The sequence below is a fragment of the Magallana gigas genome, chromosome 2 (assembly GCF_963853765.1).
Source record: "Magallana gigas chromosome 2, xbMagGiga1.1, whole genome shotgun sequence".
Lineage (NCBI taxonomy): Eukaryota > Metazoa > Mollusca > Bivalvia > Ostreida > Ostreidae > Magallana > Magallana gigas.
This window is the reverse complement of record NC_088854.1, coordinates 30,192,359-30,208,462: the sequence shown is the minus strand read 5'-3', so window position 1 is coordinate 30,208,462 and position 16,104 is coordinate 30,192,359. Positions and strand designations below refer to the sequence as shown.

At 31.5% G+C, this 16,104-nt stretch overlaps 5 protein-coding genes across 9 annotated transcripts in view; 4 read left to right on the top strand and 1 right to left on the bottom strand.

The window, feature by feature from the left end:
• The window catches only part of LOC136272922 (cell adhesion molecule 2-like), a 51,024-nt gene that overhangs the window by 27,714 nt on the left and 7,206 nt on the right, over positions 1–16,104 (bottom strand). The window lies entirely within an intron of this gene.
• LOC105346992 (uncharacterized) lies at positions 1,030–3,387 on the top strand. Its single transcript, XM_011455836.4, has 7 exons — positions 1,030–1,167; positions 1,667–1,727; positions 1,866–1,991; positions 2,082–2,214; positions 2,302–2,402; positions 2,525–2,710; positions 2,889–3,387. Exons 2-7 carry the CDS (start codon positions 1,677–1,679, stop codon positions 2,970–2,972), a joined length of 681 nt encoding a protein of 226 aa, XP_011454138.3. The 5' UTR covers positions 1,030–1,167; positions 1,667–1,676; the 3' UTR covers positions 2,973–3,387.
• LOC105346991 (uncharacterized) lies at positions 5,010–7,785 on the top strand. Of its 3 annotated transcripts, none has more exons than XM_011455835.4 (7): positions 5,010–5,166; positions 5,899–5,956; positions 6,070–6,195; positions 6,488–6,620; positions 6,782–6,882; positions 6,982–7,167; positions 7,352–7,785. In XM_011455835.4, the coding sequence occupies exons 2-7, from the start codon at positions 5,918–5,920 to the stop codon at positions 7,388–7,390; spliced, it is 624 nt and encodes a 207-aa protein (XP_011454137.3). In that variant the 5' UTR covers positions 5,010–5,166; positions 5,899–5,917; the 3' UTR covers positions 7,391–7,785. The 3 variants fall into 3 exon arrangements, with proteins under 3 accessions (XP_011454137.3, XP_011454134.3, XP_011454135.3); XM_011455832.4 differs by having other exon boundaries at positions 6,970–7,167; XM_011455833.4 differs by lacking the exon at positions 5,010–5,166 and adding an exon at positions 5,703–5,758 and having other exon boundaries at positions 6,970–7,167.
• LOC105346990 (uncharacterized) lies at positions 8,188–11,307 on the top strand. 2 transcript variants are annotated; one of them, XM_066076074.1, is made up of 7 exons: positions 8,188–8,264; positions 9,179–9,247; positions 9,378–9,503; positions 9,624–9,756; positions 10,167–10,267; positions 10,628–10,816; positions 11,102–11,307. In XM_066076074.1, the coding sequence occupies exons 2-7, from the start codon at positions 9,203–9,205 to the stop codon at positions 11,111–11,113; spliced, it is 606 nt and encodes a 201-aa protein (XP_065932146.1). In that variant the 5' UTR covers positions 8,188–8,264; positions 9,179–9,202; the 3' UTR covers positions 11,114–11,307. The 2 variants fall into 2 exon arrangements, with proteins under 2 accessions (XP_065932146.1, XP_065932145.1); XM_066076073.1 differs by lacking the exon at positions 8,188–8,264 and adding an exon at positions 8,619–8,694 and having other exon boundaries at positions 9,175–9,247.
• On the top strand, positions 12,870–15,965 carry LOC105346989 (uncharacterized protein PF3D7_1120000). Its single transcript, XM_011455828.4, has 8 exons — positions 12,870–12,978; positions 14,479–14,522; positions 14,644–14,754; positions 14,875–14,902; positions 15,022–15,095; positions 15,328–15,361; positions 15,493–15,554; positions 15,658–15,965. Exons 2-8 carry the CDS (start codon positions 14,499–14,501, stop codon positions 15,676–15,678), a joined length of 354 nt encoding a protein of 117 aa, XP_011454130.3. The 5' UTR covers positions 12,870–12,978; positions 14,479–14,498; the 3' UTR covers positions 15,679–15,965.

Genomic DNA, 16,104 nt, shown 5'->3' with positions numbered 1-16,104 from the left:
TGGCTTATATAGGGGTGTAGGAAGAGCGGTGCTGAAAGAGAAATATGGCGGACAGTGCCTATTTACGAGCGGTGTTCAGCTTTAACATTCAAAATGTAAATAAACGGTTTGTTTGCATAGCATATTTCAAGCTCTGTAATTCGCTTAAAACTCAAAAAATTACACTCAAATTTCGGTTGCATATTAAAAATGCCTTTCTGAAGCATTGTAGATATCAAAATCGGAAAAATGATTTTTGACCAAAATCGTGACCATGCCCCTTTAATTATCCACAACTTTACGGTGACTAGCAGCAAGTCTGTACATGTGACTCAATTTTCTTTTTGTTTTATATAACTACGGTACTGCTCTTTTGCTGATCAAATTGTTTTAATATAGTTGAGAGAACGCCCCATCTTTGAGAGATATTTTGATGATAGCCATGTAAAACTAACATGTAACAAAGTTGAATGTTTTGTGTGAAACTGTTCACTTACAAATGTTCCGTTTATTTAGTTAGTTAACATTACATTATGTTGCATAATTTGCTCTATCATCTTTTGAGTTAATAAATGAACTTTTTTATCCTTATAGATGCCTTAGTAAAAATGGACTTATACATGTATGTGTTAAACAGATCACCACCCTAACAGGTTTCTTCAACTATTGCATATTCATTTGTTATATCATAAGTCATGAAATTATCTGCTGGCTCAGCGCTAACCGATTTACACAGTAAAAGAACAGTACAATTTTTAATATCGTGATGTTAACAAATAAACAATTAAAGAATGTATGTATATGATTCAAATTGGTGGTTATATATTAAACATTTATTGAAGTAACTTTCCTTTAGGTATCTGATATTTTGTCTCTTATAATCAAAGGCTAAATATCGTGATTTTAAAGAATTTACATGTTTTTAAAGACAGTATTGTTAAATATCAAGATAAAACTAAAGCTTTGTGAAATTTTGAAAGGTATTTAAAAGAGGGTTTTTTTTTCTTCAAATTTAAATGCTTGGTTGAATTCGATGTAATATGCCGTTATTCTAAAGGAGGAGTTATCTATCTTTAAGTTCATTGATTCAGTTCCGCACTGACCTGATACAAAATAAATGCGTAGAAGCAACGGTTACGTCGTAGTAAGCAAAAATCGACACACACTTTAAAAGCCGCTACAGAATCGGTGAGTACTTAAAGTTTACTGTAGATAAATAAAATACATTTTGCAATTTCATTTAAAGATAATCTGCGAACAAAAAAATATCTATATGCAATAATGGTAAAGATAACATTAATTTTATGAAAAGCGTTAGTCAAAAATGTTTATATTACTATTTGTTTTCTGAATGCAAGAGGCGCATTTGATAAATCATTGTAAGATATAATATTAATTTTTTTTATTGGTAAATTCGTTACATAAATAACAAAAAAAATTTCTAATGTTTAAATTTCATTTTATTTTTTTCTATGATAATTTTTAAAAAAGACAAAATATCTAAGACAACGACGAGTTATCGGACATGCGTTTCCCTTCGAGAAGCTTCTCAAAAGTTCTCGTATATCATCGATATATAGGTCAATCACGTGATGAATGTGATTAAAAACATTCTGGTATCGTTATTGAAAAGGCAATGGGTAAATTTTGTATTACTAAAAATTGGATAATGTCATTGCATTTTTAGATATTCAAATATGGCAGACAATTCTCAAGCCAAAAAGAAAACTGATTACCCAGCTCAAAAGGTAAACAAAAAAGTAACGTTATGTGATACTTAACGTTAGGATTTTATAAATACAGATATACCTGAAGTTCCATTAAAATTATTTAAATTAACGACACAATTCACTGTCATTATAAATATTTTGTACAATTCTATGCAGCCTGGGATAATAAAAAAGATTGAAGACAAATTGGAGAAAGTCGGTGATGTTATTCAGGAAAAAATAGAAGCAGCCGGAAATTTTCTCGAGAGTGAATGGAACAAACACAACTTTGGTCCAGCCCTGGTAATTTTTCTCAATGTTTAATCAGCTAAAATACACTCATTTGAAATTTTGTTTTTTCCTTTGAAACTAAGTAATGTCTTTTTTGTCAAGGCCAATTTCGTAACTGGAGCTCAAATCCAGCTCATTTCCAAGGCCAGTGGACATTCGCTCCACATTGTGCAGGATCCGTCTGGTGAACTGATAGTGGAGGGTAAAGGGGACATCGGGCCACAGGCCTGGAATGGTAAGTAAAACTTCATTAAGATTTTTCACAACCATGATACAGCTCATCTATTTCAGCTTTGAATATTCTTTTTGTTGTTGTTTTCAGCGATATGGACTGTATTCAACGACGGAAACAACCAAGTCCATCTTTACAACTACAATAATTTTCTAGGAATTGTTGATGGAGAAACTAAAGTCATCCATGTGGTAAGTGGTCCTTTTGATCTGATTTTGTCAACTTTTTTAAAGGTTTGAATTGAAAATTTTGGTTAGATCTATTGATTTTGTTCACATAAAAGTACAAACTTTTATTTTACTTTTGGTTACAGGAGGCTGGAGCCGAAGTGCCGGTTGAGGCCAAGCTTCAGTTGGTGTTGAGTGGGGAACTAATGGTATCTCTTCAATCAACTGTGGAACATGGTCGATGCATTGGTATCAATGCAGATGGTACCCTCTTATCGCCAAAGCATTGTTTCGCCTCTGACGAACATTCTCTTTTTGGAATTCTTCTGTTTGTAAGTGTTGGAAAATAAATTACAAGAATTTCTAATTGAACTTACTACTATAGTATGAATATATCGAACATCCATATAATCTCAATTTTGTAATGATAAACAAGCAGCTGGTGTTTTTCTCGTTTATGAATATTTTATTTAAATTTTGGGGAACTAAAGCATATTTTCAATCTCTTAGAAAACCACGGGTCAACAATTACTTGAGCAGAATAAAGAAGAGAAAAAAGACCAACCAATGGAGCAAGCTGAAGAGAAAAAGTGAAAGTAAACCTTTCTTTTCCATGCGACCAGCATTTTGTCATTGAATTCCATTAATGTCTGTGGAACTAACAAAGTATTAGCGAAAATCAGTTGTTTGAAAGGGATTCACGAAATACTCAACATTGACTTGTGTTGTTTTGTTTATTTATTTTTTATATATTTATATATATAGCTGAGGTGTTTCGTTTTTTAAAAGTTATGAAAAAGCATTTTTAAAATTTATGTTCAGATAATTATATTTCGGAAGATTTTTAATATTCAAATACATTAAACCATGTTTACAATAAAAAAAAAATATATGTATGTATACATGAATGTTCATTTTTTTAATTATAACTTGTTTAATATAAGTTTTATGTATTATTTTACTGCACTACTTACAACTACCTCTTGAAAAAATAAATAATTAAAATGATTTTCTTCTTATAGTCATTTCAATGTATTATGGTATTTGTTTTCAACAAAATATGAACTAAAAGAAACTTTTACACTGCAGCTTTTAATAGCTATTGTATGAATTGAATGTCAATTATTTGGTGAGGTTGAGAAAAGCTCAATCAATCACCCTGTCAATATCTTTGTGGAAATGTTTTTTTTTTTTAACAAACAATTTCACTTATAAAACAGGTTATTTTAATAATTCTTTTTATTTACTTGAAAAGGAAATTAAATGTCACTTTAAAATAGACACATAATGACTATAAACAATAGTATAATTTGTTTTAAATGCGTAACGATCAAACGAATACACTCACGTCACCTTGAGGATTTATATTGATCAATTCTTCCGTTGACTAATCCACTGCTGAATTTGCAATTGCAGCGCAGTTTTGATAATGGATCAACAATGATACTGCGTAGTTTGATACCAAGGATCCTAATAAAAATTCACCAAAAAGTCAGCAAATGATTGATTAATTGCATCAGCGAAGGACAACTATTCCCAATCCAAAAATGCTTTCACATCTTGAATATTTTATAGCAAGTACCATTACGTTATGTTATCCGCAGCTCTTTAAGTTCTGCGTAAAATCTAAAAGTGACTAAAGTGTAAAGAGGGCAATTTTTTAAATAATAAAGAGTTGTCTGAGTGTTGTATAACAAGCAAACAACATCCATTTTAAATATATTTTTCAGAATAATATAAATAATAAATTATATAAAGCGAAAAGGTACAGTCGAAATAATGATATCTTAAAATATCAATTATTAAAATCATCTAAGAATAATTAAATTTAATAATTGATCTTCCTCTGTATAATGCATTTCTAATGAAGTTTTCTAATATATATGCTAGACGTTTATCTAGTGTTCTTAATCGTCGAGCAACAAAAATAGAATACAGTGTCCTTTCATGACCCCAATTCGATTAACCTTAGATCATAGCCCGATGTGTAATACCACCACATCCGAGTACACAAACTCACGTGCACGTACACGTGTGGTGTTTTGTATTGTTATAGCGGACGATGGCCACAGTTACACCAACCTCTTTCTTTATGGATCATTTTTTCACATCAAAAAAGGTCAACAAACTTAACTGAAGAAAAAATATAATTCGTCAATACTTCTACAGCATGGTGCAATGTTTACATTTACAGTGGTTTGTGTGTACAAGAGCTGATATGCTGATAAACTCATATAAAACATATGGTCCGGAGGATCACGTACACAGGTCAACGGACGTTCGACCAGTACAGTGAATGACTGTATTGGCAGGATCTTCTGGGGAAAAAAAATCAATTTCGTTGTTTTAAATATGAGAAAAAATCAGTGAATATAAATTACACAATGTTTTGATGAAAAAAATATACATTTCAAATGTAAGACATCTCGATGTTTGTAATAATAAAGTCTTTCAAAATATTTGCAATGGGTATTTCTTCTCATGGTTAATTATTTTGTTTGACCGTTGTGTACTCGTGTCTGACCTGATAATGACATGAGCTAATTTTCTCACTACGATCAATACGGAAATAAACATTAAACAGAGCATCGCGGCCTCCCGTCGGGGTCCTCATCCGTAAAGGTTCAGTGACCGGTGTACCGGGTTGGGGTTCTGTGTATTCTTTTTGTCGTGTTTTTCCGGAGAAAGCCGAACATTTGATTGAATTGATCGAGACCACACGAGTGAGCATCACTTTATCTTTTAGGTTCACGTACTGCAGAGGCACATTCAATAACGTACTACGGTGGTAAGACAGTCAATTCTTCTTGTATAAATATTGTATTGTTTAATGATAATACATATCGTTACAATAATATGCAATTATTTTAAGAGTTAACAAAAATTAAGACAAACATATATAGAATATCTTTATGGATAGCATTGACAAATACAGTTTACAAATTATTTGACTCTCTAATTTGGTTTTTAAAAAAAAGTGTTTTATTAAGAACAATACTATTGTAAAGCCATTTTAAGATTTATGTTTATTTTTGTTTCGAAATAAAGAATTTCTGTGTGATAAATTGTCTCGAGATCACATGCTACTATAAGTATAAATCTTTATATGGTTTTACCTCTCAACGCAAACAACGTAAATCATATTTTACGTTTCACACAGAAAATTACATAGCACCAATGTACATACCCAATGCTAGCGTATCTAAATATCGCTATTAATAATATAAATTTGGCAAAATGTCGCACGTTAGTTGCTAAGGTTTGTCCTTGAAAAAAAACATAAATGCGTAAATAACCACCTGATCCCTTGAAACTGCTTAAAACTTGCAAATTTGTAAACATCTGTCTGTGGGAGTTAACTTATATTCATCAAGGCTCATGTAACAAAGATCGGTTTATGAATACTATGGATGAAGCAGAATTATTGATTAATAGCGAAACAAGGATATTTTTCATCTAATTATATTTAATGGATGCTGCACTGATGTCAATTTCATATCTTGTTCATATTCTTTTTCAGAGACAACATTTTATAAAAGATGACGTCTAAAAATCAAGAAAAGTATCCAGCTCAGGAGGTATGTTTCATTGATCGCAAAAATATTATTTGAAAACAAAAGTAATAAAATTACAATTTTTAAGCTGTCAGTCATGTACTTATGTGACTTTTGGTTAATATTGATTATTGCAGCCAAGTATGATGCAGAAGGTTGTCGACAAATTAGAAAAGGCAGGGGATGTTGTGCAAAGCACATTCGAAGCTGCAGGCCATTACCTTGAAAGTGAATGGAACAAGCACAACTTTGGTCCCGTATTGGTAGTAGCACACTTTTATAATTCTATTAAATGTTTGTTTGTAATAGGAGCTGGGGTCCAGCCATATCATAGATGTTTCCTTTGTTAATGTTACTGACACTTAAGATTGTTTCAGAGGTACATGTCATGTTCACAGCATCAAACAGACAGTTTTTGCCTTCGTAGGAAAACAAAGTTATTCAATGCAACAAATTGGTTAATGAACGTGACTATAGGTTAAAAGTGGATGAAATGCTTGATTGCTTACTGTAAAGATAAAATTGAAAAATTAACAAGTATCCAATCTGTTTTAGAACAACTTCGTAACCGGCTACAGAATACAACTGGTATCACGGGCCAGTCACCACACACTACAGATTGTAGAGGGACCTTCGGGACAATTAACTTTAGACGGAAAGGGAGAAATTGGTGCACATGCTTGGAATGGTTTGTCATACAGCAGCAATAGAATATCAATGCCAACAATTGATAAAAAAAAATATTAATTCTTTAATATAATGATTTATCATCAGTTTCCTAATTTACACGAATACTATTTTATAGTAAATGGATTGACATGATATGTAGGTGATGATTTGGCTTTTCAGCAATATGGACAGTGGTGAATGATGGAAACAACCAGGTCCAGTTGTATAACAACAATAACTTCCTTGCTATCGTGAATGGCGAACCAGTGGTCATACAGGTGGTGAGTATTATAAACGAAACAGTCTTGAGATTCTGCTAGGTTTTTGTATGGATACACAAACGACAAATCAAAAGTAAATGTGTATAGGATGTTTTCCAGGACAATGGGGCGCAGATAGGAGCTGAGGCTAAGTTCCAACTAGTGTTGAATGGAGACTATTTGGTAGCTTTGCAGTCCACTGTTGGTCCAGATAGATGCATTGGTATCAATGAGGATGGATCTTTAAAGACCGCTCAAATCTGTGCGTCGTCGAGTGTCAATTCCTTGTTTGGAGTCCTTTTGATTGTAAGAATACAAATATTTAAGTATCTGTTTCCTGATAAAACATTTGACTGAGATTCTTTCAAGCAATTTCGTGTGGGGTGTTTTTGTTTTGTTTTGTTTCGGTTTTTTTTTTGGGGGGGGGGGTTTGGGGGGGGGGGGGGTTTATTACAGACTCGAATTAATCTTGATTTATCATTTGTTGTAGAAAAACCCTGAAAATGCACAACTTGAAGATAAAAAGTGAACTGTACAATATGAAAGGACTTTGGTCATTTGGCTCGAAATCCAAGAGCATTACTTGTACTTGTTGTAACATTGCCTTACATCGGAAATGTAAAGCTTGTATTGAGAACTTTTTTGCATTTTACTTTTTTGTATTTACCATTGCATCGCAATAACGAATTCCTGACATACTAATGATTGCCATTACCCTTTATCATCATTTTGATAATCTGTGTAGATGCATGACAGTAACTGTGCCTTGGTAAAATGCCAGGAAATAATATGCGCAATTTCACACATTCCTTTTACATTTTTTTTTTATTTTTTCTCGTGTCTTTAAAAATGAATATATCCATCAAATGTTTAATATTTCTCTATATTGTGTTATTTTATACAAATAAAGATTAAAACACAATACACATGAAATTTATTTTTTATATAGTAACTGATCAGTCGACGTTAATAGATTGTGGATGAGAGACTACGCTTGACACAAGTATATTTTCATTACTTTCTGTGTCATTAGTGATGTCTCAATTGCAATTTAAACTAAGATAAATGAACATCTAACAGTCGCCGTTAGACTTCATCCAAACTTTACATCATATTCTTGAACTGCTTCAGAGACAATTGAAATGCTTTATTTGAAAATTATTCATCACTGTGGTACTGGTACAGACATTGAATTAAAAAACCCTTCAAATTATAAATAAAATTATAAAACAATGCATCTAGTAAGTTGTAAATTTGTTCAAACAAATATAAAACGTTGTGTTAAATGTAAAGAATTTAAAGTTCAATAAAGCGATAGCTTACAAATTCAAATCGCTCTTGTGGTGTTTAAGTAGACCTTCCAGAAATCCAAAGAACAGGTTGACTGTACACATCTTGCAAGGGTAAGTTATGCTTAAACCATCTATTAATTATATTGTTTGGGTGACTGTTGTTCAAGATATTGCCTTGATATTTCAAGCATTTATTTTTTAATACTTAAGTTCTTTACGCATTGAAAACTAAAGCTGTTTTACAAATCAGCTGCTTCATATTTAAGATATCTAATAGGGGGCTCAAAGATTCAGATAAGCTATCCCAAATATAAATACTTTATATTGGATTTTTCTCTCGGAAATTTTTATATATTGTAGATTATTTGTAAATTATTATTATTAAGCAAGGATTCTGCATCTTTCTAGAAAGCCCTGGGCTTTTCTCTACCACAATTGTCAATCGATGTTAGCCTTTAATATAATGTTTTTGAAAGTACATGGGAAGTAGCGTAACAGACGCAATAAAGTGCAGTTTCTGTGAACGTTCCGAATTTCTTATGTAAGTTACAATCAATAATAGATGTGGTCAGAGTAAAAGATACCAGCCTTTATGTTTACAAAACATGTATGCATTGTTTTCAATTGTCAAAGACGGGTTTGATCAAACAAGTCTTCTCTAATATGTTCTTTACGACATGAACTATCATGCGTACGTCTAAATAATGAGTCGTACCTCGGATGGCATTTAAACCTACATCATAATGTTCGATAAAAAAAATTGCGTGTTAACTCGTACCCTCATATATTTGTTTTTGTTGTGAATTTGTTTTTATCATTTTACTTTTATCATTGGATTAGGTCCAAAAATGAAAAATTGCTTTTCTTAGTCGTTCATTCCAAATAAATGTACAGTTTTCATTCGGTTTCATTAATATTTTGATTCAGCATAACTGATGATAGATTAAATTTTGAGAATGTAAAATATTTCTTAAAGACACATTCAATGCAATATCTTTTCACAATTTGATATTTTTCAAAGCCAGGACCAGAATAACTACCTTACAGAGATGGCACAAACATCCACCAAGCAAATAAAATACCCTCCTCTTGAGGTTTGAAACTTTTTTTTTATATGTTAACATTATATAAGTTAAACATAGCACAAAATCATCTTACAAAGATTTTTTGAAAACTTCACCTTCAAATCCTATGTTAACTTATATATGTATGTTTTAAATAAAGATTGATCCATTAGAAATGCTGTCTCAAAATCAACACAAGATTGGGCATGCTGTTGAAGAAGTGTTAGATGCTGCTGGAAACGCAATTACATCTGAAACAAAGAAGAAAAAAATTGGACCTCTTTTGGTACGAAGATGAAATTTTAGCTGGTGTGCTGTTTTTCATAAATACAAATGCCATTGTATTTCAATTCATTACCTTTCATGCCTTGATATACATTTTGATTAATACTTGTTATGCATTCAGAGCAATTTTGAGACGGGGAATCAAATACAATTGGTTTCAAAGACCAGTGGTCGATCACTGAGGATTGCGGAGGCACGCTCTGGTAAACTTGTGGCGGACGGGCGGGGAGACATTGGTGAACAAGCCTGGAATGGTCAGAAATATTTATTGTATTCTAATCTATGTACCTAATGTTATAGGGGAAGTAGTTAAGACCTCTAACTTTCCTGATATGAGTTCAATCTTTCATCAAGAAATACAAATTAGAAATTAAATTTTACCTTTTCTGAAAAGTTTATCTGCCCCCCCCCCCCTTCTTCATTTGATTTTTTTTTTCAAAGCAAAATTTACGAATACGTACGTTACATGTATTAATACACCAGTATTCAAGTACATACACGGATGCAAATTCATGTTAATTATATTGAGAAATTCAATGGGGGCTATTTTTTTATTTAGTGTCGAAAGAAAATGAGAAAATAATTTTATTAATCTTCATTAAACATGTAACTCCTTCGTCATCCAGTATTTCATGAAAAAAAAAATTATTTAATTTTTTAAAAGCTGTGTGGACAGTCATTAATGAGGGTCACAACCAGGTTCGCCTTCATAACCACAATAACTTTTTAGCCATTGTAAATGGACAGACTATTGTTATTCATGTGGTAAGTATATATATGTATGTTCTTTCTTTTTTGCAATTAAGTATATTTTTAAAATAAAAATACGCCATAGCCATAAAACATAGAAAAGCTCACTGATGATCTGAATGTAAGTCTCACTTTTATAAAAGGATCACTAGTATATAGTGGAAAAGTGAGACTGAGATCAAAAGCGGTCTCCTTTAAGTTCTCTGTTCCTTGGGCCAGAGGAGGGTTTTTGTCTAACACATATAGTATAAATTTTATATTATGAATTAAACACATGGAATTATATTGCATAAGTTGAATAATAACTTAACGGAGTAAGTAAACATTTGTTGGAACGGTTTGCATGTCAAATTCACGAAAAAATCGGTTTTTTAGCCACAGGGGTCTGAACATGATAAATTGGAGACATTATTGTTGCTGGTGTTGGATCCAGAGAATTTTGTGGCACTCGAGTCGGTTAGAGAACCAGAGAAATGTGTGGGGATAGAAGAAAACGGTTCCTTGAAATCTGCCGAGAATTGTTACTCCTCGGATGATCATGCAATGTTTGGTGTACATTTGATTGTAAGAAAGAAATGAAAAGTTTGCTTAAAAATTGTGTGGTTTTTTGACATACATGTATATAGATCTAATAGTAGAGCTCGTATTACACCTCCAATTTGAAAGCAACTTCTTTTTTATTTAATCCAGTTAAGTCTTTCTTAAAAACAAAACCCAGTTGTATTTAATTCTCATAACACGTTTATACATAGTTACCTTTTATTTTATATTTATACCTGCATGTCTTAATTCGATTGTTTTAATGGGATTTTTTTAATATCTTGGATTTTTTTCATATTTTTTTTTCAGAAAACGAAGTGACCTAAAATGAATGACATAACAGGAAGGACATTTTATACTCTTGTAAATAGTGACGCTTTATTTTTATCTTGTCAATAGATAAATATAAAATGTGTTAATAATAAAATATTATAATGACCATTTCGTTGTTTTAATTGTAATGGGTTTTTTTTTATCCTGTTTTAGTATACGTTAATTAAACAAATTAAATCTTATTTTTACTTTATTTTTTATTTGAAACAATAATTTAAAAAATAAAGTCATTCCGAAAATCCTCAAAATAGAATTTGTCTACTGCTGACTCAATCGCCGAAAGCAGAAATTATTTAGAGCGTTAAGGTGAAAAAGGGTTTTTTAAATGTAATAGTATATCATGCAGATGTACTAGTTATACTAAGAATATCAAAAAGCTGAGAAGTTAGATGTCATTTGCCTCATTTGACCTATTTAATCAGGGCAAGTAAGTTAATATACGGACTCGTTTTGTAACCCCTCTCCACATATAAGTGCAAAAGGGTTATATATACTGAACTTCATTTGTAGTTCGTTTATTGTTTTTACAATATTTTTCTTTATAATAGCCAAACTTATCAGACATAATTATAATCCTTTCTGATTTACACAAGCATGTGGATTTTAAGTTCGGTAAATTGCATTATTTTCCAAACTTCAATTCTTATTTAAAAGGCAAAACTGAGCTAGATTACTCGCAGGATTTAAACATTATTCCACAATTAAGTTATACTTATTTCATAAAACTATTTCATTAAAGATTCTACATTTATTTGAGCATAAAACAAGATTTAATTTTAAGAGATGAAGATTTATAACTCTAGCTGTGATCTAAACACTGAACGGAACAGATCCCGCACACACACAACAAGCGATCGATCCTCGGAATGACGATCCAAAGGCCCAAATGCTTTTGCAGGACGATGAACCTGTGTTGTGTTTGCTTTTGTTCGCGGAGTAAGGGTCAATAGCCTACATTTTGCAAAGGTCAAATGTTGTTGCGTTCCCTTTTTGCACTAAAAACAGATATGAGTGTACTCTTAATACGCTGGCGATTTGTTTTTTTAATGTATGTTTCTGGTTTAATATAAAATCATACCAGTCACAATCAAAATCTAACTAAAACAATAAAAATTAATCTGGTGAAAAATTAGATCATAAGTTTCAAAAGGATGTTTATCAATGAAAACGATAACACATCTCAAAAAAAATTATAACATACAAGCATAAATATATATCGAAAATAAACCAAAAAATAGATACAAGTAATGAAGAGTGAAGGTTTAGGTACACAAAGGTCATGAATGTGTAGATTTTTTTATCAGTTCTTTCTGAATGAAAATTCTTACACAACCTTTGGGGTACTCATAAGGTGAAATTGTAAATAAACATGGACATTGAAATAATTCACCCTTCATGTCTTATATTGATTTTTATTTGTCTGATGGAAATTATGGCAAAACCCGCATACTAGAATATCCATTTATCGAAAACAATTCGTTCAAATTAAAATGAAGAAATTATAAGAATTTTCAATATTTATAATAGAAAGCTGTTGTTATTTTTTTTAAAAAATCAACAGCAATTGAATAGATCTTTTAATTGTTTATAAAATGATGAAAACAAATTATAAAAGACACGGCTATAGCAAAACACCCTCCTTAAATTATACAAAACATATTCAAAAACACTAGGAAAATTGCCAACATATAAAAAGAAAAGTCAATTGGCAAACGTTAAACGCATTGCATCTCCTATCGGTGGCCTCTTTCCTAAGAGTTCAGTGACTTGCCCGTTGTGCATAAAAAGGCGTCATCTACCAACGAACGTAAATTGTTACTATTTCTTGCAGTTAGGACAGCTGGAAAGATTTGGTAAGTTTTTCTTAAAGATGTTGTCTTTTAATGAGAGGTGTATGATAACCAAATCATATCTTTTCCTGTATTTTATCTATAAATACTATAGTATCGACAGGCACGTAGCATCGTTTTTGAAAGTGGGGGGAGAGGGGCAGGGTCATCCAAAAAATCTTGACAAGCAAAAAAAAAAAGAAAAAGAACTTTCAAGTTTCCCAAAATCTTCAAAATCCTAATCCGTGAGGGGAGGGGGGCGTAGTATATAACTTCAATTTCACTCTTCATTTCCATATTTTCATATCAATTTTTTACATACTCCCAAAAAAAGTGGGAGGGCCAACTCCATGATAATTCATTTTTTTATATGTAAATTTGTAGCTGCGAGAAAAAGTGTGGGGGGGGGGGGGGGGCAGCCGCCCCCCCCCCCCCCCCCCCCCGATGCTACGTGTCTGATCGACAATCAATTATAACTCGTTTTGAAATTTATGACATTCTCAAGGTTCTTGTGTGGTTTAAACAATGTTTTTGATTAAACAATAATCGGTAGGTTATATATGTGTCTGAAATTATGGAATGGTAATTCACTGAAACTAATACAGAATATATGCAAATAGTCGTCAAAATGTTTTCTTGTTCTTGCTGATCAATGTAAATGATTTGAGATAAGGTTTAGCTTTTTGGGAAAATCTAACTGAATAACCCCATCCCTATGATGGCCTCCTCAGTCGATAGCTTATGAAGTGCGCACAATACGCAACTTACGACGTAGAAAAACGAGACGATTCATATTCGCGCAATTTGCTCATTTCATCAGAAGTAAACGCACGCTTGATTTTCCGGTAAGGTTTAGAAACTTTCCTAATTTTCTAAACTTTATGATAAATAATATATGCCTATTTAGCTTCAATTAAGATAAGTACAAGATTTTTATCTGTGCAGATCTTGCACAAACTTAAGTAAATATATGAAAACTGTTTTTTAAATTGTATTGAAGAAAATGTTATGGCTAAGTAGCTTTAGATGGAATTTATTTTTACCATTTCTTTTGTTAAAAATACTAGTACTAATTATTATTAGTTATTTAATTAAGGTTTTTAGGTGATACATTTGCTGATATATATATTTGCACAACATAGCCATTGATTTTCATATATTTGTGTCTTATGTTATTTGAAGTTATCGGAACAATTGAAAAAATATTTAAAAGATAGTTCATACGACCTAGTGACACAAAAAATATGGTTTCGTAAGATGTTTTTCTTAAATTTGATTGGGCGAGCATAATTAAGCAGTTGTGATTGGTTGCAATTCAAACGCGAGGCAGGCCCGGATCAAGCACATGTTACTTCAAAGAATTAGTTACTCGATTTGCTACTGAAATAAAAAAGAACGAGTCTTCGACTCATTAAATAATACAAAAAATTAAACAAAATCTAAGTAATAATCTAGGAAAACAAAACAGCTTACATAAAGATAAAAATGATAGATATTAAAATTAGTTAACGCTTCTTATTCCAGATACTGTATACATTACAAACATGTCTGACGACAAGAAGAATCAAGTAAGAATTCCATGAGTTGTCTGTCATTAAATGTCTATAAATCCAACAACCTAAACAAAATTTGAAACATTCATGTAAATAAGGACAACGCTTAATTGTAAACGTTATATTCTACTTATAGCCTAGTGTATTGGAAAATGTTTCGGAGAAACTTCAGGAAGTTGGTCATACCATGAAAGAAAAGCTAGATGCTACAGGAAATGCGATATCGGAGAAATGGAACGAACATATGGTAAGATAATTATTTGTTATAAATTCTCTTTCACCCAACTGAATGAATTTTATCCATTGTAATGAATAAGTTCTTATTTTCTTTCCTTTCTATCACACCTCTGTTTATATTTACTTTCAGCATCCGGAAGAAAAATCAAAGACTGAAGGTAAGGTCACATAATTATGAAATTTAAATGTAGATATTAAATTATGAGCACATTTTCAAAAGACATCCTTATAACGTAAAATAAAAAAAAAAATTAAAAAAATTGTATACTTGGTTTAGAAATTAAGGAAACAGTAAAAGAAAAAGTTGACGACGCTGGGAACAAAATCTCTGAGGAATGGAACAAAAGAGTGGTAAGTTTTCAACCAGAGCTTTGGCTGAATGTAAACTTTTTCATGCTTGGTTTAGGTAAAACTTCGAAGACACGGGTATTTGTTGATTGAATATTAACTAGAAGGTCAATGTGTAACTTGTACTTTTGTATACTCTTACTCAAATGAACCACTTCAAAATTAATGTGTGAAAAGAAAACATGGCTTTTAAAGACGTCTTGATTAATCCAAATCATTTTTGTATCACTTTTAGCACCCTGAGGAGGAAAAGAAATCCACTGTAGATGGTAAGTTGTATGACTAAATATAAAAAAAAAACCAGCTACTGTTGTAATATGTTGTCAGTTGGCCGTGACACTGAAAAACAACATGTAACCATCCATTCAAATATTCATGTAAACTTTGGTTTCATTTTCAGAGGTCAAAGACACAGTCAAGGAGAAAGTAGAGGTTGCAAAGGAGAAGGTTTCAGACGTAGTGGTAAGCACTCTTATTTTTGGATTTTTACAACATCTTATTTCCAAATATGTTGTAGAGCATAATCAATCAAATTTGATATTGAATCATCGATTTGTTTTTATAGGGATCAAATGAAAAGAAGTAGAAGAGAAGGAAACGCACAGAAGAGGATCTGCCACAGTTAGTTCTTCAAGAAAGAAGTCTACAATCAGGGACACTATTTGCTTTCTGTTTTTTTGGGAAGTAAAAATTCTCATTTTTTTTTCCCGTGATATTTCTCTACATCCGGTTCTTAGTGTGTCTGTTGTTGTATTTTAGATATTGCGTGAATGTAAATTAAGTTACATCTATAGATACGCTTTATGTTATTGAAAGTATACATGCTATTGTATAAGAATACAAATGATGAATAAAAGACATTGAAGTCATTGATTTGTTTTGTATTATTACAGTTTAAGGATTGGTGCAATTTTTTGATTTTTATTACATTTAAAAAAAAAAATTCAGCATATTTATACATGTAGAAAACAACAAAAACAAAAACAAAGCAACAAAACCAACTGTGTTCAAT

What these genes read in the sequence shown, in the direction of transcription:
- LOC105346991 (XM_011455832.4), top strand. Translation starts at nt 5,918, where the DNA reads ATGACGTCTAAAAATCAAGAAAAGTATCCAGCTCAGGAG. An exon ending in AAAAGTATCCAGCTCAGGAG is followed by an intron (nt 5,957 to 6,069) that starts GTATGTTTCATT and finishes TGATTATTGCAG; the next exon opens with CCAAGTATGATGCAGAAGGT. An exon ending in ACAACTTTGGTCCCGTATTG is followed by an intron (nt 6,196 to 6,487) that starts GTAGTAGCACAC and finishes AATCTGTTTTAG; the next exon opens with AACAACTTCGTAACCGGCTA.
- LOC105346989 (XM_011455828.4), top strand. Translation starts at nt 14,499, where the DNA reads ATGTCTGACGACAAGAAGAATCAA. An exon ending in AGAAATGGAACGAACATATG is followed by an intron (nt 14,755 to 14,874) that starts GTAAGATAATTA and finishes ATTTACTTTCAG; the next exon opens with CATCCGGAAGAAAAATCAAA. An exon ending in AGGAATGGAACAAAAGAGTG is followed by an intron (nt 15,096 to 15,327) that starts GTAAGTTTTCAA and finishes TATCACTTTTAG; the next exon opens with CACCCTGAGGAGGAAAAGAA.
- LOC105346992 (XM_011455836.4), top strand. Translation starts at nt 1,677, where the DNA reads ATGGCAGACAATTCTCAAGCCAAAAAGAAAACTGATTACCCAGCTCAA. An exon ending in CTGATTACCCAGCTCAAAAG is followed by an intron (nt 1,728 to 1,865) that starts GTAAACAAAAAA and finishes AATTCTATGCAG; the next exon opens with CCTGGGATAATAAAAAAGAT. An exon ending in AAACTAAAGTCATCCATGTG is followed by an intron (nt 2,403 to 2,524) that starts GTAAGTGGTCCT and finishes TTTTGGTTACAG; the next exon opens with GAGGCTGGAGCCGAAGTGCC.
- LOC105346990 (XM_066076073.1), top strand. Translation starts at nt 8,633, where the DNA reads ATGGGAAGTAGCGTAACAGACGCAATAAAGTGCAGTTTCTGTGAACGT. An exon ending in TAAAATACCCTCCTCTTGAG is followed by an intron (nt 9,248 to 9,377) that starts GTTTGAAACTTT and finishes TTTTAAATAAAG; the next exon opens with ATTGATCCATTAGAAATGCT. An exon ending in TGGTGAACAAGCCTGGAATG is followed by an intron (nt 9,757 to 10,166) that starts GTCAGAAATATT and finishes ATTTTTTAAAAG; the next exon opens with CTGTGTGGACAGTCATTAAT.